The following is a 24,681-nucleotide window of genomic DNA, read 5'->3' as shown; positions in this document are numbered from 1 at the left end:
AGGAACAATTTAAAGACTTAAGATCTCTGTTTTTTCCTGTTGGGACTTTTTTATCGACCAACTGAATGTCTGTGAAGAGGCAACAGAGAGGAGAAAGTTAGCGAAGTGTCTTCAGGTTATACGCACACGTCAAACATCATGTTCATCATCAATCTTTGTCGGCCGCAGACGCACTCTCACAGGTGCAGGGATGAGTTGGGACAAAACAGCAAGGACACTAGAGGATTTCCACACACGTTCATGACCACGCGCACACGCAGCAATTACATCTGTGCAGGTATGTAGTGGAGGGGAAACCCACCATGACAAAGGAGACCTCTTAAGATCGGCTTCAAACTGAAATAAGTTACGTGTTTCTCTGCGTGTGTCATTTAAGAGTGAACATGAAAAGATTTGTGATTTTTTTGCAACCGTTCTTGGATGTTTGCATCATGACAATCAAAGACTAAAGGTCAAGCTTCGTCTGTTTGAAAAGAGACAGAGACTTGGAGGACATGAAATTCAGATTTGTAAGATCTGGGGATTCAGATGGGCCTAATGTTTTTATCACGAGCCCAGACTTCAAGGGTGAGAAATCTGCAACTGTGTCCCCCATCGCTCCAGCGTCAAATGGATTCTATAATCGGAAGATGAGTAGAGGTTTTTCTTCTTTCTTTTTTTTATGACTGAAAACATGTGAGTCAAAACCACTCCAACATTTGGTTTGGAATATTTCGAGCAGAGCCCAACTGGAACTATTCTTCCTGTTTGTTTTTCCAGTGCTGTGGGTCGGGCTGCACACAGTCACGGTATTAACCAAACAATTTCATTTCTATCCATTGAAAATTGTCCGTTGAGCTTGAACAGCTGCGCTTTTTGTTCTGCTGAATTAAGCAGCTATTTTTGTTTGCCGGTGCGGACAAGATCGTCATCTGTTGATCCTTTGACAGACGATTTGAGGCTTCAGAGTTTCCTCTGAGATCATGAAGTAAATACGTGACAGCAGATATTGAAATACAATTCATTACTCCAGTGATATATGGTGTTATATGGATGGCATTCACCTGGGGAAAGGATTTGGAGAGTGAGTAAATGATGACAAGACTTCCCTCTTTCTGTCTCCACTCTGACCCATTTTCCAGGCAGCAGTCCTGAGGCGTTTCTGTCTCTGGCTGTGACGCCCTCGCCGAGCCGACGCCATGAACCTGCGTGGTGGCAACGTGTCAGAGTTGATCTCCGACACCGTCAGAGTCGTAACCACTCTGGAGTCCAATACCTGGTCTCCACGTAGATTTGAGGAAATCACCCTGCGGATCAATAACGTGACAAACCCGGGGTGTCACGGGAATGGCGCGCCCCGTAATGGCATTGACGTACAGTTGGGGAACTTGTCTTACCGTAACGTCGGAGGAGTTTATGGCGAGGAGGGCGGTAGGATTTACGGGTCTCATTGTCCTCAACAAGAGATGGCGGTGGAGAAGAACTGGGCAGCGCTTTTGATTTTACTCGTCATCGCCGTCACAGTCATGGGCAACATCCTGGTGATCCTGGCTGTGTCCCTGGAGAAGAAGCTGCAGAATGCCACCAACTATTTCTTGATGTCTCTGGCGGTCGCCGACATGCTCCTCGGCATCCTGGTCATGCCGGTCTCCATGGTGACCATTCTCTACGGTAAGCTTTGAGCAACGCTGATATGGAGCCTTATTAAGTTGACATTTGGTGCGTTGCTGACTCGAGTCCAACAGGCACACAGTCGTTTTCCCCTCAGAGTGTTTGAATTGTTGTCTGACAAAACAAACTGCACCTGCCTGCATGTTTCAGGCTTCACTCGCTCTGCAGAGTAAAGTGGCCCAAATGTTATTGAAATGACAGCATGAAGAAAATAAATGACAAAAAAAATCGGACATTTCCTTTTCATGCTTTGTTTTCACTCTCATGTCTGCCGTGACATGTGTGACTCTCGTGGGCAGATGGAGAACAGCGCTGATGGCTGAAGTGTTGTTGTTGACAGTGATGTGTTTATTTTGAGCGCCGCTTCAATGCACACAGAAAGCTGCAAAACCAGTGAGTTTACGGGGATGAAGAAAGGAGCCACAGGAAAAACTGCAGAGAAAATATCTGCATGTAAAGTGGATTGAAAGAAGCAAGACGAAGCGAGCGGAGACCTCGCTGTTGGGCCCATGTTGACCACCCGACCCACCACCTACCACCCTGTTTTGAGTGTCCATGCGCCCTGTCGCCTCCTAGCTCCCTTTACATACAGTGCACACAAACTGCTCAGGTCTTGAGTTTAGATTTTGAACCCTTCTAAAAGACAAGCCTGCAAAATCTGTTAAATATGCAGGACCCCCGTCCTAACAACCAGATGTTTGTTTTGTGCTGTATGGGTACGAACATGTTCTGCTCTGCGTTTGCCTAAGAAATAAAAAGCTGAATATATATAATTGTTATCAGGAAATCTCACTGAGATCAAGTCCTCTTTTGTATGACATACCTGACCTCACATTTTAATTGGAGTTTACAGTTTTGGTGCAACAGAATTAAATGTGACCAAGTTTAAAGATCAAATATTTAAAGAGACGTTTAAAGAGAAGTTGAAAAGTTCTTCATTTGAAGCTAGTTTTAAAGTTGTATACCACATAGTGTAAAGTTTAACCGTGAGATACAAAGTAGTGGAAGTTCAGTATTTAGCCGATGGGGTAACAGGTTTTAAATTTGACAAGAGAAGTGATACTGGGTCAACTTCTGCAAGAGACCGTTAGCCCTTCAAATAATGCACATGCGTACATGTTTGCCTGCTGAACACAAAGTACACCTGAGGCTGATGGTAATGTCATTAGTTCTGTAGGTATGTTGCCATAACCCAAAGTATCTCTGTCAAAATATTATATAGAATCTGAATCCCATTTCATCAAATGTCATAGCAAACCAGACAATAGCTGTTGAGACAATTGACTTGAAAGAAAATAAAGTTCACCTCATCTTTACAAGTCCGTAAGATATCTGTGTAATATTTGGTACCAATCCATCCAAGGAGCTGAGTGAACATTTGAACAATTTCAATATCTGCAGCAAATTCCGTTGCAATCCATGTAACAGTTGGAAATATATTTCACTCTGAACCACAAATGTCAGCGCTGGAAGAGAAGTGAGGACGAATGAATGCTCGTGCAAGATTTCATGGCAATCCATCAAATAGTTGTTATATTTCAGTCTGAACCAAAGTGGTGGATCGACCGATAGACTGACATTGCCATCATTCAAACCGTGATACCAGCATGAAGAATAAATAAACAAGTCTGGAACCATAACTTCAGAAGCCTGCAGCTCTTCTCTCCTCTGCACCTGAACACTGATGTCCCTCTGCTGGTGGTTCAGGTGGCAGCTGACTAATGATTCCCTCGGTCAGCTTCAGGAAGCTGAATGTTTCCTCTCTGCTCGCCCTCATTTTTTTCTGTTTATCTGTCACACACACACACACACACACACACACAGGCACACACCGTCCACTGTCCTTCATTGTTGCCCATTTCCAGCTGATCCTGGCTCTTCTGCCTCCCTGAGCTTCCCCCTGTGTCTCTGGAAATGTCACGAGCCGCTGCTCACATAAGGGCTTTAAGCCTAAGTAGCAAATTCATTTGCATGAGAACGAGCGGCGGGAAATTAAAATTAAATTAGTCAGAAGGAAGAGCGCTTCCAAAAAGGACGACCCCCGCTGCTTATTACTCGCCTACCCCGCTCTTTAATGAGAAGACAAAAGAAGTCATTAGCCACGCCGACGCCAAAAACAAACACACGCCACAGTTATTTTCTCATGTTGCTACTCAGGATCGCCGATTCACATTCATTTACTGATTTAGAGAGCAAACACAGCATTGTTCCAGAGGTGAGAGGGCACGGCGATATATCACAGAGTGAGCTGGTGGCCATGGGATAGGTCATTATTCATGTCATAACGACGATTATGGGAGGAAATCCAGAGATGAGGATGTGAATGGTTATTAATCAGGGCATAGATTGGTTTGTGGTTGATGTCCTGGCAGTGCAGATTAGATTATTAATGGTGTCATTGATGAGTTTAAGGGCACTCATGCATGAAATAACAGGTGGAATCGCAGGTGGTCATTTCAGTATTGCCATCATATATTAAACTAGTTGAGACGAGACGTGACAATATAGTGTGATTACGATAAACAAGGTAAAAGCAACTGCAAATTACGTCAATGTAGCGGGAAGTGTAAACTCATGAAACATGATTCGGACAGATGAACCATCAATCAAATGTGTGCCGAAGCCAGTCGCAAGGAGAGTGAAAACATCTTCAGTGTCTTTGTTCTCTAATCTATGCTAACCTAGAGTAAAGTCGGGAATGGGGAGATAGGCTTGCATCTTTGACTTTTCATTTATTTAAGAACCAGATCTTTTCTAACTAACTGTGAATCCAGCAAAGATGTCTATGAACAAATGTAATGGGACATCTACTTCCCCCAAAGGTCGACGTACAACAGCCGAGTGCATGTTAAAACCACTGTCCTGATTCAAGCATCGATGCCCATCAATTCTCCAGGAAAGCAACGATTTGATCACGTCTTCTACCCGGATCTGCAACTGCAATCATCAGGTCAAACTTAAAATGTGTTTAATCGTTTGGTTTATGACCAAATACCCGCAGAACTAATGATATTCCCATCATCCTCAGCTGTACTTTGTGTTTAATGCTAACCAGCAAGTGTTAGCATGCTAACATGCTAAGATGGTAAACACTTATAAGCAGCATGTAAGCATATTATTGTGAACAAGTTGCCATTCATAGCATTTAATGCACCAGTGTGTCTAGTTCAGTACAGTCTCACAAAGCTGCTAGCATGGCTGTAGACTCGTAGACTTAGACTTCTATCCACATTTCAGAATTTGTCATCGCTCTCTGAATCCCATTTTGGGACACATTATGAGCTTTGTTGTCAGGATTATTCTCCTCTGAGTCACTGTACTTTACCCAGTGATGGAGTACAGACGTACATTTGATATGACGTAGCATATTGAGTATGTGAAATACTCGTCGGCTTACCAGCCAAATATTGTTTTGGCTGACGTGTTTATCTTGTCAGTTGGCCCAGTGAGGATTTAACAGATCAAGCTCTATCTATTTGATTAAAATAAACATTTCAATTGTCTTGGGAAATTTGGGATTAGCCTAACCATTGAGCGCCGTGTGGACAAAGAGCTTGATTCCTAAATTATACATGAAAATACAGAAGGCAAATATCATTTCATACTGTGTAGTTTGGGTTTGCTCCTTCCTGTCCTCGCTCTTGTTTTTGTGAAGCACTCCCCGGGGATGCGCTGTCAAAATAAACTTGACAGACTGATGTGCTTTCTCACCTTACGCAATCCTCCTGACACTCTTCTCGCTGGTGTAAAGAGCTTGAATAACTTAGGGGTTTCACTTGACGAGAATTTGCACCCATGATAGTTGAAATGTGCAGTTGAGAGCTTCTCTCTGAATTATCTCCCATCTAAAACACAGATAAATATTGAGATTGGCTCCTTTTAACAGATGGCTTCTGCATCTTTGGCCGATTTCTCGGGAGATATTCAAGAAGACACATTTATTTCCCCCCGAAGAGATCGATGGCACTTTGAAACAAAATGCTTTTAAAGGTGAAGGCACGTTACGGTTTGTTGGACTGTGTGACTCAAGTCAGCATACAGACGATTTAAACTCCGAGCGGATTTTTGCAGTTCATCACATCTGCTATTAGCAAATGTCAACATTTGTCAGTGGCTGAGCTGCTTCGGAGGCAAAAAGTAGTTAAATCAGTGGAGTTAAACTGACTGCAGTGTGAAAAGTTTAGGAACCAAAGAACTGGCAGAATCCTTTAGAGAGCAACTTTAGCTAATTGGCAAACTTGAATTGTAAACAGGGAACACACAAATAGAAATGCTGGCGAAGCTGTTCTTTATTCATTGTGTTGGAAGGTCAGCTGAAATACATCTCCTCCAAAACCCTCATGTAAGTTGGTAGTGCAGTACAAATTAAAAGATTTAGAGAGATGGTGCACAATTACAATAGAGACTTGTGACGTAGTCACGGCTTGTCATCAAACAACTTGGTGAATTAAAGGACGGGTTCACAATTTTTCAAGTCGGTCTTAAAACAGTTGTCAGGTGCCCAAGTAAACATCGGAACAGTTAGTTTGCTGTAATCATTCCTCCTGTCCAACATTCATCTTAAGTTAATATGAGTCAGTCGAATCAAATAATTATCTGCTTTTTTTATTTTCATTGTTTTAATACTAAAATGTCTGTGAAGTGATTTTACAGGAGTTGTCCGTTTAGCACCACAGAACAAGCCAGAACTTGTATTTTTCCGCAGTGCAGCATTTGCAAGGAGCACACGTACCGTAGTGTTGCATCGGTACGTGTTTGTGTATCTGGAGCTGTCTCACCTCCTCGGCAGTTTGACGAAGGTCTGGGGGCCGTCGTGTTTTTAGCCAAGGTGACAGCGTGGCTCCAGGGAAGGCGGTGTCGGCCTATCGGGCCCTCCACTTTGGTCCAGACTGAAGTATCTCAACAACTAATGGATGAACTGCCAAGAAGGTTTTCACAGTAATTTGATTTCTCCAGCTGTAATGCGTTGACGAGGTTGTTCTTAAAAACTGTAACATATTCCGAATTATTCTTAGTCTGAATTCTGAAATCCCATTCACTGTTTGTGCTATCAGACGACTGCTGAAGCTGTTGAATTAGCAGCTCAACATCCATATCTTACTTGTTCTTCCGGGACCTTCAGTCGAACGTCATTTTACATTACACAACGGCAGTAAGCCTGATTGATTGGTAGCTTTAGGAGAATACAAAACAGCTTAAGTGGTTTTAAGTGAGCTGGAAATAACTGTATCTGTTTGATGTGCACTTGCAAACCTCGTCACACACTCAAATAGTTTTCAGCATAAAACGGCCTCCACTCAACCCCCCTCTTTTCACTCAGGACAGGGTTTTTGTAATTCAGTTGCTTCAGTAATCAATGCCTCTTGTGGTAAAGTCTCTCTCAGCCTTTGGTCCTTTGGTCACTATAGGCACCAGTGGAAAACAGAGCACCTATGGGAACAGAGTATTCCAGTCTGAGCTCAGTGGAAGCTTGCCAAGACAACCAGTTTGCCAGAGCAAATCTCTGTTCCTGTTCCAGTCCCACCTCTGCTCTTTAGAGGCACAGAAATAACAGTCATATGGATCTTTCTCAATTTTGGGGTTTATTTTCTCCCTCCTCTCCCTCACTCCTGCTTTATTCTCCCTCTTCATGTGGTTGGCTTTCCTCTCAGAGGGCGTACAGTATGGTAGACAGAGGACGTCTGTCTCAAAGTTCTCAGGTTTTGACGTCTTTCTTTGGACGGGCAGCAGCAGGATGAGATTCACTCTGTTTCTTTCTGGAAAGTGAGATTTTCATGTGTTTTTCATTTTTAAAAAGCAGGTCTAAGTGCTGTATAAATACTGTGAAAGCATAAAAACGCTCCGTCCATGGAGGACTATTCAGAAACTGAGCGTTTAAACGAGCAGTCGGGATTGGGATGTGAACTACACGCTCAATTTATAATTTCACAGTTTGAAAGTAAACATTAGAAATGTGTCCCAGCGTATTTCCCGTTGCAGTGCAAGAAATGTATAAAAGGTTCCTTGTTGCTGATATGAATGACGTCAGCTGACAAGAAGTAAACACGAGCCCAAGTTGTTGCCGAGTGACTGAATTCCTTTAAAACGCATTCAAATAGAAGGTGAACACAGGTGTATTCAGACAGACAGTGAGAGAAGCTTTTGAACATTTAAAGCATGTAAACGTGTTGTAGTGGAAACCCAAAGTATGGACGAAATCATGCGCTGATGAAGTTATTCAGAAACAATCTCAAAAGAAGCCAAACACAGCAAATCTGTGACGTTCTCTTATTTTCTATTCAAGCGGTTTGTGTCATGTTCTTTGTGGCCTGTGCTGTTCATGCTAACTACGAGGAGTGTGCATGATTCTGATTGATGTATTCATTGGCAGGGGCAGAGTGGCTCACCTCAATCGGAAAAAAAAGGTGAAGGAGACCGTAAAAGCCTGATCTGACACAGCTCCAAACCAACAAAAAAACACGAGACATCATTAGAAATCAATATTTTAGTTTCTAAAAGAATATCTGACATGAAATTTTGAGCTACTTCAAGAAGATGACTGACTCCCGAATCATTTTCCAGGAGCAACTTTAACTCTTGTTTTTGCGAACATTTTTGGTTTACATTGTGTATTCCAGGGTGCATACGCCATTGACATCGCCCTCATTAGACCTCCTACCAGAAGGGCAATTATAGATAAAGTGATTACGCGATGACACGATTGTTGAACTGTTGAATCACCGAAATCGACCAAATGCCAATAAACAAACGACAGAGACAGAAAAGGTTAAACAGATCAAACATGGCTGAGGAAGTTCTACGTTATGTTGCTGTGGAGGACATTTCCATTGGAGCCAAAGCCCTCTGAAAGGCTCTGGACACAGTTTAGGCTTTGATAATCTGAGCTCACTTTTTACTCTGAGAAGTAGGGCGGGTGTAACAAGTCTTATATAACAGTGGAAAAGTCCTCAGACGCTGGTTTCGCAGCCGCCTTGATGAGGCAGTCGCCCTGAGCAAAAACAACCTCGAATTCCTCGCTCGCTAGAAGAAAGGATGAGGAAGGGATGTGGACAGAAAGTGAGATAGAGCATCCCAAGTGGAAAATAGCCAGTGTTGTGCTCATCCATTTGTGCGCAACTGCATGAGATAGAGGAGATTCTTTCTTTCTGTGTGTCTCTGAGCTGCAGAGCGAAAAAAAAAAGCGGCCTGAACAAAAAAAACAAAAAACACAGAGCTGCAGCAGCAGGCAGGCAGGCATTCAAAAGCATCAGCCTTCTTCTCTCTCGCATGACCAGACGGAACAAAACGAAACAGATGGAAACAAAAGGGCAGAACCATTATCAAGCTCTGCTGGCCAGATGTGAGCCAGCAGGGCAAAAGGTCAAGATGTGGAAGGAAAATATCAAAATAAGAGTGTGGAGGGGAGCAGGAGCAACCGGCAGATTGGCAGATGAACACCTGAGACAGTAGAGATAGAGGTGAGTGCAGGCTCCAGAGTTGGTTTAAAGCAACACAATAGCTGACGTCTTATATAATACACTGTGTTTAAATATGTTGAAAGAAGGAGAGCTGATTTTTGTGCCATTTCAGGGATAAAGAGGAAGTCCTATTTCCTTTTCTATTGACATGTATACTGACTGTTGCAGGCAAAACATGGTTTAGTAGAATTAAAAACAGAACATCTTGGATTTTGTTTTGCATGATGCATAAATATTACTATTCACACAAACAGTGGAATCAGTGGAGATGAGGAATTAAACCTTTTGACAGGATAGAAATTTTGCTCGTTGTGTGAATTTGAAACTGACATTCCCATTCCAAAAACATAAAATGTGTACTTCTAAAAATGGCAACACTGCTTTGGCACGCTGTAATTTGGATCGAGCACATTTGGTACGCTCACGGGGGACGACACTCCCTTTTCAATCCACTGAAGACGCCCGTCAGCTCCTCACATGTACGACCGTCTGAACACGTGGTGTTTAAATGTCTGCAGGGTCACAATAATAACATGCAGACATGTTGATTGAACTGTCTGTATTCATGTACCTTCAATTCATGTGTTTCTTTCTCAGGCCCTGAGCAGCTTTTGTGTTTAGAGCAGCGTTGAATGCACTCGCCCTCACATTGCCAGTTGTATCTTGCCAGTCTATTCACTGGAATGACTAATCATGTCGTTCTGTTGGTCTCTGCTGCCCAGTCATGTCCCTCCCTGATGACTTGTGTTTTTGTGTTTTGCTTCTGGAACAGTCGACTGCATTGACTTTAGTTGCTTAAAGCAACTTCCCCTTTTTGCTCCTCTTTGGCTTCACGTCTCTTCTGCTCTAATAAATATTGACTTTATTATCATAATTACCACTGCTGCTGCTGTTAGTCATCTAATTATGATTGAGAAAAAGCCTGTAAAGCTGCTAATCAATGACATAATTTCTTTCGGCGACTTAACCTCTGCACCTCTTCGCCTTTTCTTCTCTTTTGTACATAAATTAACACAAGTTGTGTTTTATTATTGGTGATCAATACTGCAGTTATGGCTCCTTTGCCTAAAAACATAAGTCACACTGTTTATACGTTTCCTTTTTAATTGGTCCTGATTAATGAGTTAATGAGTGCAGAGCCTTGGACTCAACAACAGATAAAGTAATTCCTGCTTATATAATGACGTCATGCCTTTCTTAAGTGTGAACTGGTTTTGAATGGTTTCATAATGTAACATAAGCTCTCTTGGAGCTCATAGCTGCTAAACTTGATATGTGAGCGGAGCTTAATAGATGTTGACCGCTGCACTTCGTTGACAGTGACGGAGCCACTAAAGAAAGAAGACAAAGAGCTAAGCAGCTTAAGAAGGAGCTTGTTTAAAAAAAGAGCAATCAGCCACTCATTAATATTCAGTGAACAGTTCTTACACAATGTAGGTGCGTGGAAACAAACAAGGAGTCGAGTATTCCCTTTGGCTGATCTCCAAAAGTCTCCAATTTAATTAATTTCTTAATATTTGTCGCTTTTCCCAAATTATGTCATTACTGACTGAATATCTTTGGACATTTTATTGACCGGTCATTCCCAAATTCCCATTTTATTAGGGCTGCCAAATAATTTCCGTTATCTTTTTTAAAATATACCTATTTATATCTGCAGTACTTTTTTAAGCCACACGAGGGAGCCTTAATCTTCATATTGTTCTGATGATTGTAGCCTACTTATAAAATGCAATTTAATATGAAAGGGCCTGTTAAGAGCCTAAAGACAATTATTTGGTCTCATTCATGAAGTATTTAAGTAAGATTTGGAATGGATTACTTTTACTTTTAACAAAGAACATATACATTATAGTATTTCTACTTTTACTTGAGTGAAAGATCTCCCACATCTGTTTATTTCTTTCCTTTTGTGTTTAGTTTTTGACATCTGTAACTCACCGTTGCAAATTGACCTCATTAATAAATGTCTCTTTGGCTCACAGCATCCGACTCTTTTAAAGATTTTCCAGCTTTTTCAGTTATTCAGACTTGCAGGCCTCCAACTAACTCAGTGTGTTGAAGTAAATGTGTTCTTCTCCTGTCTTTAGTGCAGTCTTCTTTAGTTTCTTCCATTTATTTTTAGTAAAATTGCACATAAGTCACTTTGAAACTGTCTTGATGTGTGCCGTAAATAACAAACTTGTTTTCGCCAGTTCACTTGGACATCTTAGATACGTCAACAATACGATTTGAGAGAAAGAGAGAAAACCCTCCTCGTCTCCCTTCCTGTGTGTATCAGTGCAGAGCTGCAGGGAACTTTGTCAGCATGGCATCGTGTCTAAACAGACGTTTAATGAGCCGGCAGACAATCTGTTTTACACATGAGAAGGTTTGGCAATGAGATCAGACGGAACAAACCCATGAACCCACAGAAAGACAAACACATGAAAACAAAGGTAAATATAATGAGGCATAATTTACCTTCAGACCAAATACAATGAGTGATAATCCTAGTACAAAAGTATTTGCATAACAGTACCAAAAGTAATTGTTATGCAGAATAGACCGTTACAGATATATATATATATATATATATATATATATATATATATATATATATATATATATATATATTATAGGATTACAATTATGGCTGCATTAAAAGAAAATGACTTCCAGGAGCTGAGGAGAAAGCTGGAGTTTTTTTAGTTTTCCTGCTGAATGTGTACATTAAGTGGTCAGTGTGGGTGGAAACATTAATCACAGCGTACATACAACACAGTGCTGTAATGACAGTCATCAGGGATGCTATTTGTGCAATTACGTTAACACGGAGAGTGGGCTGTGAACTTCTACCACACAACTACTTTTAACTTCATATGTAAGAAATGAGGAGGAAGAGAAGATAAATCAGGCAGAAGCTTACGAACTCAAATACCCCTTTTCCAGCAAAATGAGCACATACCGGTATATTTAGGATTTTTTAAACATGCAAAAATTAAAGAAGCCAAACAAGACGTCCAACGAACAAACAGGTTGTTTACAGTCCTCCATTTGCACTCACATTTTGAATTGGTGTCTGCCTTTGAATACTTTTTATAGGAACTTTGACTTTCTAATGGCATGTCATGCCGAAAAAGAGGTTTGGCAGAGCGATACAATACATACACATTTCTTTTGTATGTCGTGAATATTTCACGATGTGCAATACGACTGTGCCTCAATCTTACACCGTCCTGGATTTGTTCATAATGAGAAAGATATGGAAAACACAGACGTATCTGTCAACAGGAGGCCATTCGATCAGTCGCTTTGGTGCTGTCATAACTGCTCCTGAGGGAGTGTTTCTCACCCTTCGCTCTCTCAGCCCTCACACATTTTACTTTTTCAATCACCTTCATTGTTTCTACCTTTTGTGGCTGACATCATTTTGTTAATTTGAATCACAATTCAGCTCGCCACCTGGATATGAACTCACAGCGAAGACAGCACTTTGGCAATTTCCCTGCATCCCCAAATCCACTCACATGATCAGCTGATCCTTCGTACATTCGATCAAATCCAATTTAATGAGAAACCTTTGGAGATATCTCACCAAGAGACATGTAGCTGAAAGGAACCACTTTCTTAATGGAGATGCAGTCCATACACAGTGCATTTTGTAAAATACAACCAAACTGAAACTCATTTGTTGTGGATTAAAACATATTGGAAATATTATGTTCAACTTGAAAAATAAAGCTGTTTTTGTTTTGTTTTGTTTGGTAACCGTGAAACTTACCGTCACCAGTTCACAGTAAAGTCCGCGGTCTTCAGATTAAAATGCTTTTATTGTGAAGCACATGCAGCGAGTGGCAAGATATCAGTGGCAGCTTTAAGAATATTAGTTTAGTGCTGCAACTGAACACTGCGGGACAGAAGACTGTTTAATCTGGATGAGTGCTGTTCAAGCAACACCAGATCTACTTAACTGGGTCAGTATTAGAACGCTGCGTCTCTGTTTTATGTCGATAAAATAAATGTATTTTGTTCAACAGCCTTTTCTTTCAAGGACACTCCAGATTTTAGACGGGATGCTTTGATCTTGTTGGTCGAGAAACACGTTCGGAGAGGAGTGATTATAGGTATTTGAAAGCACGTGTGTGTGTGTGTGTGTGGGTGCATGAGTGTGTGTTTGTGTGTGTTCCTGGCTTCATCTGACATCTGGCAGAGTTTCTGACGAGGTAAACAAGTTGGATTTGGCGAGACAGGAGGATCAAGCTGAGCCAAGCCTGGGTTGAGAGTTTGTGAATCTGATGTATTGTGATTCAAGTGTGCGTGTGTGTGTTTATGTGTAATGTGTGTTCACCAGAGTCACTGTTTAGTATGTAGACTACATGCTGAGTGTGTGTGTGTGTGTGTGTCTTCATCTTTGCTGCACAAACTCTCTCTGCCTCACTTTTCTTTGCTTTTAAAAGCAGCATGCACACTTGGCCTGAACAAGGCCGTCTCTGAGCCTTCACACTGTTTTCTCTCCATTGAAGTGCCTCCAAAACAACATTCAGAGTTCTCTTTCCTTCTTGAATCAGGAATCATGATCCTTGTAACCAAATTACCCAACGCCTCGCTGAAAGTCTCTCCTCTATCTTAACTGAACACCGCTTCACGTAATGCCAGAAATCCGTTCCTACATATGCCCCCTGATAAAAAAATAAATAAAAAATGCTTTTGTTTGTTTTAGTCCAGTGTTCTGATTGCATCACAAAGCTCTAAGCTGCAGTGTCTGACTCCATCATCTCTTTGTCTTATTTTGTCCCTCCAACAAACCAAGATGTAAAGATAATAAACTTGCTGCACATTAAAATAATTCTTCGCATGTGATAGAGCAGGGGTCTCAAACTCCCGGCCCGCGGGCCGATTCGGCCCGCCACGTCATTTTATGTGGCCCGCGAATCCGCCACCAAAAAAAATTAATACATTTAAAAAAAAGATTTTTAAAGTTAGACTTGATAATAAAAATATCCCCATAGTCAAAATTATGAGATAGAAAGTCGAAGTTATGAGATAGCAAGTCATAACTATGATAGAAAGTCATAAATCTGAGATAGAAAGTCAAAATTATGATAGAAAGTCAAAATTATGAGATAGAAAGTCAAAATTATGAGATACTTAAACACACAGTTATAGAAGCAGCTCTTTGGCTGGTTACTGTACATTTGACATGGAAATGTATTGTGAGTACATTGAAGACTACTTTAAACTGTGAATGCAGAGAGTTATTGAACAATATGTTACGAGTAGTGACATTTACAACCGGCCCTTTGTGGGCGGCCGTGATGCTGATGTGGCCCGGAGTGAAAATGAGTTCGAGACCCCTGTGATAGAGGATGTCTAAATTTAGGATTTTTGATTGAAAAATGATTTAAATTTGTGTCAGTTAATGATCATTTCAGCTCTTATGTTTGTGATGATTGCTGGTTACAAAGTGACTGAAGGTCTTTTATTTTAATGTAAATGTGCACTACAAACATGTGCATGGAAGCAAAGTAAACAGGCCCCTGAAAACAACTTCAGTTAAATGTATTACTTTAACATTTAAATTACACCGGGATACATTGTCAGACACTGCAGGATGTAAAAAAAGAAACGCTCCTGACAGTTTTTTTTCTGATTTTTCTGATCCGCTGCGGAGTCTGTATCATAATCACTTAAATGATTTAGTCTCCGTGAAACTTGAGCTCATTTCTCTAACACGCCGGCTTGTTAAGACTGCTTTCAACAGGAAGAAAGCGGGTGTCTTTTCACAGTTGAGTTCTGGTGCAGAGCTGACTGGGTCTAATTGGTGTCAGGTACTGAGGAGTAATGTCACAGTCGCAGCCTTTCCTCTGTTGAGGTTTTACAATCCGGGGGATCCAGAAACGTCGGCTCTTTGAAAGGAATAAGGCAGAGGTGACAACGGCAGAACATGTTGAGTTTGAAACCACAGCGGCGGTCTCATAAGGACGGGAGCAAAAAGTCACATCTCAGCAGGCCCTGTGGGGTTTTCTGGGGGGGGGGGGGGCGGGGATTTCCTGCTGGACAAGAAACAACAAACACAAGTCACACGGTTTAAAGCAAAAAACTTGTGTTAACGTATGTTTCAGCCCACGAACTTTAAATTAATTTCCTCTCGTCCATGCAGCCAATTTGCAGCAAATGTTAATGCTGCTGAGAGGATGAGTACTGATGACTTGAGGTAATCCTCAACATTTCCACTTGTACTTTGTTGAAAATAGAGAATGAGGCAAAAAAAACATAACTGACTGAATGGGAACTTTAGTTTGGGAGAAGAAAGCACAAAGAACGAGAAGGAAGAATTCTATTTGTGACTGAATGCGAAAGACATTCATAAAAGAAGGTGATCGAGACGACGAAGGACAGAGGGAGAGACGGAGGACAAACACCTTTTGAGTGTAAAAGGAGGAGGAGGATAAAATGGAAAGCTGAAAATCAGACGAGGATGAGGGTCTGGCGGTGACTATGGTGATATGGATCAACATGGATGAGTCATCTGCTAAATAATAAAAGCCTTCATCAGGTCGTCCCTCACCTGTTGCATGGAGGTAACGACAGAGGATATAGAGGAGGAGGAGTAAATGCTTCATCTTGACCCTGAACACGATGTAGACACCCTGGCTTTCATTTTTAAAGAAAAATAAAGATGGGTTTCTTATTCCCAAAGCCCGTGAGCTGGTAGTGATCGAAAGAATGAGATGGCAGATACAAGCGGCACAAATGAGTTTCCTCTGCAGGGCGGCTGAGCTCAGCCTCAGAAATAATGTGAGGAGCCACCCGGAGGGAGCTGCTCGGAGTAGAGCCGCTGATCCTTCGTGTCGAAAAGAGCCAGAGGTGGTTCAACATCTGATCGGGATCCTCCTGAACGCCTTCTTTTGGAGGTTTTCGGGACATGTACAACTGATACAAGGCTCCGAGATAGAGCCAGAGCACGCTGGAGGGATTATATATCTCACTGGGAACACCTCAGGAGGTGCTGGGGAATACGGAAAAACAAAGAGACAGGCTGAGGTAAATCACTAGGAACAAACAAACACTGAGCTAGTCGTGTGCAAAGAACTGAGACAATCTGGCAAATAGGTACTGAACAGCGATGGGTTTAAGTTGTCAAAAATAGTTGAGATCCCAGGGAAGCTGCTTTAAATGAGGGAATACATGTTCGGTATGTAAATTAGGCTAAAAGGATCGATAATGGAACACAGGTGAGGAACAAAACTGGCGGGAAACTAGACAATGGCAGGAAGTAAAGTAGCTAGCAAGTGAATACAAAATAAAACAGGAAGTGAAATTGACAGGCAATAAAGATTTATTAATGAATTGATTTTTGTCCGTCGATACAGAGAATGAAGAAGACGCTGTAAAATATCTTGTTTAATTCATTTTTTTTCAATAAATGAATGATCTCATTCTCCTTCTGATTTTATGCTCCACATCTTCGAACTGCCTTGAGTGAAATTACCTCTTCAAATAAACTTCATCTTGATGGATAGAATCTGCCTCCATTCATGTTAATATTCCGAATATTGTATAATGTCAGTTCAATCTGCAGCTGAGTGGTTTAAAGACCAATTTACTGGACTAAATATAGAGATGGCTGCTGTAGGCGGCCATGAAGGACACCGCTGTGTGTGTGTGTGTGTGTGTGTGTGTGTGTGTGTGTGTGTGTGTGTGTGTGTGTGTGTGTGTGTGTGTGTGTGTGTGTGTGTGTGTGTGTGTGTGTGTGTGTGTGTGTGTGTGTGTGTGTGTGTGTGTGTGCGCGTGTGTGAAGGTAACATGTGTGTAGTTCCAGCCTCTGACCGTGTGCATGTATCTGGAGCGTGTGCTCAGGTTTTGAGGTTTTGGCCATGTTCCATCTGTATGACTCACTCCATTTATCACGGCGTGGTCACTGTGTTATTAGCTTTTCAGAGGCTACAGACGAGCAACGAGTCCATGAAAAGCATCACTGCGGCCCCTCCAATGCGTTTTAATACGGAGTCCAGTTATATTAAAACAAATACAGTCAGGGACGAAAACAAATGCTGCTGCAGCGTCATTATATGGAACACAGGAAGTAGCTATAGATTACTTTTTCAGACGGGCCGATAGTTCTGGTACGTTTGTTTTCACACTGACTTTTCCAGTTGTGGAAAGTAACTATGTACATTTAGTTTATTCTCTTCTTTCTACTTCTACTCCACTTCAGTTATCTGACAGCTTTATCCACTTTACACATTACAATAGAAACAAAACATACGAATCTTCGGTGATTCATCAATTAGTCAACTGACATAAAATTAATTGGCCACTATTTTGATAATTGAAGTAATTCTTTCATTCAAAAACATCTCATGTTGCGACAAAAATAAAGGTTTGCTGGTTTTCATTTTAATCCGATTTTGAATGTATTTGTAATACTGCTTTCTTTTCCATCTCAGCCAAGCAAAACTTAAACTTTTTTTGATTTCTGTTGTCAACCTTTTATGAAAGGGTTGATCAGAGCCAGGACGCTAACAGTGTTTTACTTCTTCTCTCTTCCTCGTGCCTTTCCTCTCAAGATTATGGGTGGCCGCTGCCCTCTGACCTTTGTCCCATCTGGATCTACCTGGACGTCCTGTTCTCCACGGCGTCCATTATGCACCTCTGCGCCATCTCTCTGGATCGATACATCGGCATACGCAACCCGATCCACCACAGCCGCTTCAACTCCCACACCACGGCCCGCATCAAGATCATGGCAGTGTGGACGATTTCAGTGGGTAAGAACACACTCAGTTATTTCATGTTGGAACCAAAGACGAGTTTTTCTGTTTGAAAAGACACGACGTTCGTGTCATGTGGTCTATTTTGCGTTTAAGCTCTGATATTTGCCTTGAATCTACATCAACTTTTTAAATATAGCTTAATATTCAAACATGAGGTGCTACTTTGTATGAATGTTGAAGCTGTGTTACAACATCAAAAGTAAAGTGTTGTGTGCTGAAAGTTGTGTTTGAATAAGTGGGCTCGTATCGTGTTTGAGAAAGAGAACTGCATATTCAAAGATCCGATTTTAAATTTGAACAAGTTAATGATTGCAGATGAACAAAATGACTCAGAAACGCTTTGGTAAATTCCTTTTTGTGGAGAAGCAGCAGTTAAAAAGGTGAGGAGAGCGGAGAGAGGGCAAAGCCACTCACAATGAGAGTGGGAGGGCAGTCGCATTAACTGCAATTTTGTCCTCTTCCAGATAAAAGTGACGTTTATGACTCCATATCATTTTTATGGAGATGAGGGAACAATCAGGTCCTGATATTTGGCTTCTGCCTGGCTGGCTGCACGGCCATTATCAGCGCAAAGAAGGAGGAAAAAGAAGAAAAGAGTATGAAAATGTGTTTGTGTTTCAGCTGATAACATTTCAGTTATAGCAAGCTGCAAAAAACAAACCATCCGTCATTGTTTGATTGAAGTTGAATTATCAGAAAGCTTTTCCACTTTCCTGTCCTGATTGATTTGTTTGTTGTTCAACATGCTCTCACACTAAGCTAATTAAAATGAGAAATGTTGGAACAGTTCATTTTTATCCATGTGGCAGTGAGCCCAGCCCTTAGATTCTATCTGAAGAATGGATGGCAGGAACATCACAGCTCGACTTCAATGCTGTTAATGATTTACTGCTGACGAAGCCGAGTTAACCCGATGTTAGAAGACACAAGACGAGCACCACTTATTTCGGGAGAGTGACATGAATGTCAAAATGTACAGGATGAAATGTGACATATGAATAAATGTCACCTTGACAAATGTAATGTCACTTGTATGGATTACTGAAAGGGCCCAAGGGGCTCTGGACAAGAGCCTGTTTAAAGTTACCGTAAGTCATCAAAACCACAACATGTCGTTTTTACACTTTGGTTTTTGTACGGATGAAACACACACGATATACAACATGTTAATCAGTCAGCTTCAGAGGTGCTGGTACGATGATGTTTGTCATCAAGAGAATATTTTCTGTCCTTCAGGCTGTTGGAAACACACCAACAATGTGACAATAGAAACTCGTGATTGATCTGTTAGGATACAGCTGTCGGGGACTAAAGTGGCACGTGACTTTTTTGGCAAATATCAAATCATCTGGCAGCTCAAAAGCATCATCATGAAAGATATAGTCCTGCTGAATAGTCTTCGAATGGTGGAAGTGAAGGACGCTGGAGAAAAGCCTCTTTGCAACAACACATTAATGTTCCTCTGCTTTTGTTTAATTTCAAGTAAAACTCAGCTGCCTGTTTATAAATATCTGCCATTCAGATGCGTGTTATCATCATCATGCTCATAAAGAATGACACTCGGGTCATATTATTATGATATTTTTCGTTAATGTTTCTCCTTGTCCTTCAGACTCTCGGCTCACCTGTATGGTCAAAAGAATAAATTATTAACGTGTCATTATCTGTGAGCAAATGAATGGTGCTAGTAAGCCTATGAGGTTCAGAAAAGAAGCTTGAGTGCTGCTACACTCACAATGATAAAAAGCATCATATTGTCCCAAATACAAAATTATATTTTGTTCTGGAAATTACAAAAAAGTCGGGTTGTCTTACATTCAAGGGCAATTATATAAGAGCAACACCAGCTCTTACAGAAAGTGTTGCATTATGGGTTGTTTGTAGCCTTACATTTGCTATGCTAGTGTCTCATGGTATTTTGTAAAATCGTATTTTGTCATCTTTCACTTTTACGAGAGAATCAAAGATGTGGATTCTATTTTTCATGGATTAATAATTTCGCAGGAAAATTTTCCAAACAGGACAAATCTGGAAGTTTGTTGTAAATTCAAAAAGTCTTCTTCCAAAACAGCTGTCCCTCAATTAACGGCCTTTGATCAGGCAGCCAGTTAAACATAAACTGAAATTTAAAATAAGTAATAACAGTAAATGTAATATGAACATATGAATGTGGGGCACCTATCTTCACATCGGTCTCCACATTTGTTTACATGCATCTTTGCAGAAATACAATTCCAGCCTGAGTCGTGAGTTTGTTTTTAAGCTCGAATTCAGCTTAAACCTGATTTAAAGAATTTATTAAGAAACTAGTCAGGGTTATTTGTATTTCCCAATATCTGTACGTCTCAATGGGTCAACAACATAAATGTTTGGGAGCGACAGTTTAACGAGAAACTCCTTCCTGCTGGTTGCGACAAATGAACATTGTAACAACTAACTGTAGGATTATCATGAATCCACCGTAGTCGGTCGATACAATAAATCCAATGAAACACCTTCAAAGACATATTGGTGTGAATGAGTTCAACAGCAGTTCCTCACATTGTTCACAGTTTAAGAGGGGCAGGTGGAGCAGGTGGGTGGAGGACGAGGTCAGCGAGGGTGGGGGAAGGGAGAGCTCGGCCAATCAAACTGAAGAAACAACTCCTCTCCACTTCCTTTGTTCATCAAACCAAATAACCCTCCTTACACTTATTGTGTTTTCTCCAAACTGTATTGACCAAAAGCAAAGGCATTCATTCATTTGGAGTGAGTTGTCAGCCTTGGCTTAGTGCCTCGGAGCTCCTCGGCGGCCCAGAGGTCTGTGTTTTGCTTCCTGTTGCCTCCACTTCATTAGCGCTGTCATTCTGCCCTGTGTGCTAATGACCGAGTGATGCCGGAGCTGCAGATAGCTAATTTAGCCTTCCTTCCTCGTCCAGATCCAAAACACGATAGCTGGGATTCGCTCGTCATTTACGATCTGTTCCAGATAAATGAATGCGGTGTAATTCATCTGAGATCTGGAGATACACGTTTCAATGTTTCACTGTGTTCTTCAGCTCTTCTGAGCAGATAAAACCACCTGCTACTGAAAAACAACAATGAAACAAGACATAAGAATGACATGGTTGAATGATATTTACTTTAAGTAAACAGGTGATTCTCAGGTGCAGGCCCAAATTGATATAATTAAGGTTAAATATCTGTTCATATTATTAATTTCCACCTTTTTTATATTTTATTTGCTGTCTTTCCTATTTGTACTGCAACTGCTGCACATTTCCCGCGGGATAAATGAAGTTCCGTCTCTTCGTAAATATATAAACAACCATTGGACGAATTGAGACGAAAGGTGGTTCAGACATTTGTGTTCCCCTCGGGATGAATTGTAATAACTGTAATAAATACGAGTGCCTGAAAGCAAAGAAATACGGATCGAACATAAAGCCAAAGTCTTTCATTCAAGGTGTGATAATAGGTGTTATAATGGATACATTGTCAGTTCACATGATTCTTTAAGCCTCTCATGCAGAGCCGACTACATAAATCCATTTCATTTCATTTCTGTGAGCGGGCCCGATGTAAAGATGCGGCGCTGTCACAGGCGTATTGATCAGGCTGATTAGAAGTTCTTTTTCTCTCCACCATCTCATGTCTCTGATTTCATGTATTGAGAGCAGAGCGTTGCCATCAGGGAGAGAAAGAGAGGAAGGAAAAAAAACAGACAAAAACTAGCTTGTGATTTGTGGATTCTGTAGAAGTGTGGGGGGATGGATGCTCAAGGGGGGGTTATCTGAAGAACACAGTGAATCCAGGCGCTCAAATCAACGATGTCACCTCGAAAAATCACACTTGATCCGCTGGATATGAAGCAGACAGTCACGATATTTCTTTCTTTGTATACAACTCTCATGAAAAGTCTGTTTCCACCTCTCTCTTCGCCTTCAGTCCGTCACACAGAACATTTAAACATTCTAATGCTGAATAATGTGACTGGGATTAGTCAGAAAATGAATCAGCTGCATTTTTAAACACACACAGACCCTCATATTCACAGCAGACAGCCTGTATTCACCCTCTAAATCTCATTTTGTAATGAGGAGCCTGCGGCGACTCCACATTCAGCCTGAATATTATCACCGTGGAGTTTTAATAACAGCAGATGCCAGAAAAGTCGTTGTCCCTGAGCTTCCTGAGCTTCAGGGTCTGGTGGGTCCCATCACTGTGGCGCTTACATCACCTGTCAATCAAACAGTTTCGCCTCGTCTTTCTTAAAGAGTCTTTGGACGAAAAGTTGATGCAGTTTGAGTGTCTGCAGTTTGGAGGATGGTGTGTGCTGGTATTGCTGCGACGGCTATTGCTGATTGTATAAAGAATATTGAAAACAGTTGGGTCGGTGAGTAGGTCAAGAACCAGAGACGGTTAGCTTAGCTTAGCATAAAGACTGGAAACAGGTGGAAACGTCTAGCCTGGCTCTGTCTCATCAGCATGTCAGTACTCATGATGTCTTTATGTCGAGTATGAAACGGGCAAAAGGTAAAAAATGAAATAAATATTTGTCAACTGAAAATCCTTCCGACTGAATCCCTCCAGCTGCTTTTCTGTCAAACCATCCAGACTTAATGAGAATAATCCGTCTTTGACCCGACTGCTCCCGACGTGCAGCAGCCATTACTGGCCACCCTCGCTGTGTCTGTCAATCTCCAACCTCCTGGCCTTCCTCCTCTTCCTCTCCCCTGCATTATTTCTATCTCTCTCTCCTCACTTCCTTCATATTTGTTATGAGGAGTTCCTGTTGATACGGTGTGCGCAGCTATCATACCCGGCTTATCCAGAACCAGAAATATATAAAACATCTGATGAAAAACGACAAAACAGCGAGAACAAAAATAATAATTTAGGTTGTGGAAACTAAATAATAAAGACGGCATATTTCACCTGGGAGATGGAGACTGAAAAGCAGCCCTATTTCCTGGACTTCACCTTTGAGACAACGGTTCAGAAATGTAGGTTAAAGATTGATACAGAGAAGCAGGGTCGGCCACAGAGAGAGCGGCGGAGATGGTCGGACCTCGGAGAGGCTGTTGAGAGGGAGAGGTCCCTCACCGTGACAGACAGCCAAAAAAAAAAGCTTTAGCCCCAGACTTAATGGAAACTTTGACAGATTTAAAAAGGAACAGGGACTATCAAGTAGCACTGCTTCTCTGGTGAAATATTTGACAGACCGTACCTGTGCTGCCTGCAGTTAGCTGCTGCAAGGGGAAAAAAATGAACGATTATAAAAATCATCAACATCATCATAAAGTGTGCATCATCTGCTTGAATGTGATCAACTTAAATGAACCATGTTAAATATAAATACACATTCATGTTTCATTTTGGTAGACTCGCCTTTGTCTCTCGTTTCAGATGGTTCACTTTCTGTCCTTGTATGTTTCCCGCCTGTGGTATTACCCACCTTGTCCTGATTAGTTTCACCTGTCCCTCATGACCCTTCCTCCCCTGTGTCTAGTCTTTCTGATCCCCTTGTTTATTTCCAGTTTGTCCTCCAGCCTTCTGTTCCCAATGACTTACAATTGTAATTTAGCCCGTTGCTTCTGTATATTTAGAGCCTTCAGCGTGGCGTTTTGGACTGTTTCTGGACAGAACTTCTGTGTACTGAACCCTGTTTACCAGTAAAAACTTTCTTTTCTATCTTCCCTGTGCTCAGAGTCTCATACCAGTGTGAAAGTACCTCCATCTTTTCTCTTTCAACAGATAAAACATCAGCAAAAAGATCAGGGCCATTAGATTCAAAAAAGGTTTATTTTTTCCGAGTAGGGGTGTTTCGAACCCTAATTCTTCCACCCCTGCAGCAAATCAAGCTTTCCTTTCACACAAGCAACAAACATGTACATAAATCACAGAGATTGTTCTGGGTTTGTAATTTTCTTCTCATCTCTGTGCGGCTTCCTTCCTCTCTGCAGGGATCTCCATGCCGATTCCTGTTCTTGGACTCAGAGACCACTCTAAGGTCTTCAAAGATGCCAGCTGCCTGCTGACAGATAACAACTTCGTGCTGGTCGGCTCCTTCGTGGCCTTCTTCGTGCCCCTCACCATCATGGTCGTCACCTACTTCCTGACCATCAAAGCGCTGCAGAACGAAGCCACCCTCTGCTTGGACCAGCTGGTCCCGCGGCCTAAATGGAGCACGACATTCACCTTGAGCTTCTTGCCGCAAACCTCGCTGTCCTCTGAGAAACTCTTCAGGCGCTCGATCAGCCGCGAGGCCAGTGGCAGAAGAAGCAGCGGCGGCCTGGGAGGCGCCCGCGGGAGCATCTCCGGTTCGCTCTTCGGACGCCGCACAATGCAGTCCATTAGCAACGAGCAGAAGGCGTCTAAGGTCCTCGGGGTGGTGTTTTTTCTCTTTGTGGTCATGTGGTGTCCTTTTTTCATCACAAACGTGCTGGTGGTGGTGTGTGACCCGGCGGTGTGCGACGCAGCACTCATGGGAGGCCTGCTGAACGTTTTCGTGTGGGTGGGATATTTGTCCTCGGCGGTCAATCCGCTGGTATACACACTGTTTAATAAAACATACCGAGCAGCATTCCTGCGCTACGTCCACTGCCAGTACCAGCCGGAGAAGAAGCCTCTTCAGCTCATACTGGTGAACACCATCCCGCCGCTGGCCTACAGCTCCACACAGCTGTCCCTGGGCGACATCGAGAAGTTACGAAACGGAGTGGCTCACTCTCGTGGCGAAGTGACGGATTTCTCTTCACCTGGACAGGAAACGGAGAAGTTCATGCCGGACAAAAGTCACGGAGGCAAGGACGAGAGCTGTGTGTGAATAAAAG

At 41.9% G+C, this 24,681-nt stretch overlaps 1 protein-coding gene across 1 annotated transcript; it reads left to right on the top strand.

Annotated features, from left to right (window-relative positions):
- Positions 1-1,178: 1,178 nt before the first annotated feature.
- On the top strand, positions 1,179-24,674 carry htr2aa (5-hydroxytryptamine (serotonin) receptor 2A-a; the record flags this gene model as incomplete). Its single annotated transcript, XM_079277497.1, has 3 exons — positions 1,179-1,650; positions 17,660-17,860; positions 23,812-24,674. 3 exons carry the CDS (start codon positions 1,179-1,181, stop codon positions 24,672-24,674), a joined length of 1,536 nt encoding a protein of 511 aa, XP_079133623.1.
- Between the last annotated feature and the right edge of the window lie 7 nt (positions 24,675-24,681).

Source organism: Melanostigma gelatinosum, assembly GCF_949748355.1.
Source record: "Melanostigma gelatinosum genome assembly, chromosome: 10".
Classification (NCBI taxonomy): domain Eukaryota; kingdom Metazoa; phylum Chordata; class Actinopteri; order Perciformes; family Zoarcidae; genus Melanostigma; species Melanostigma gelatinosum.
Note: the sequence above shows the minus strand (reverse complement) of the source record. Positions and strands in the feature narration are given on the sequence as shown.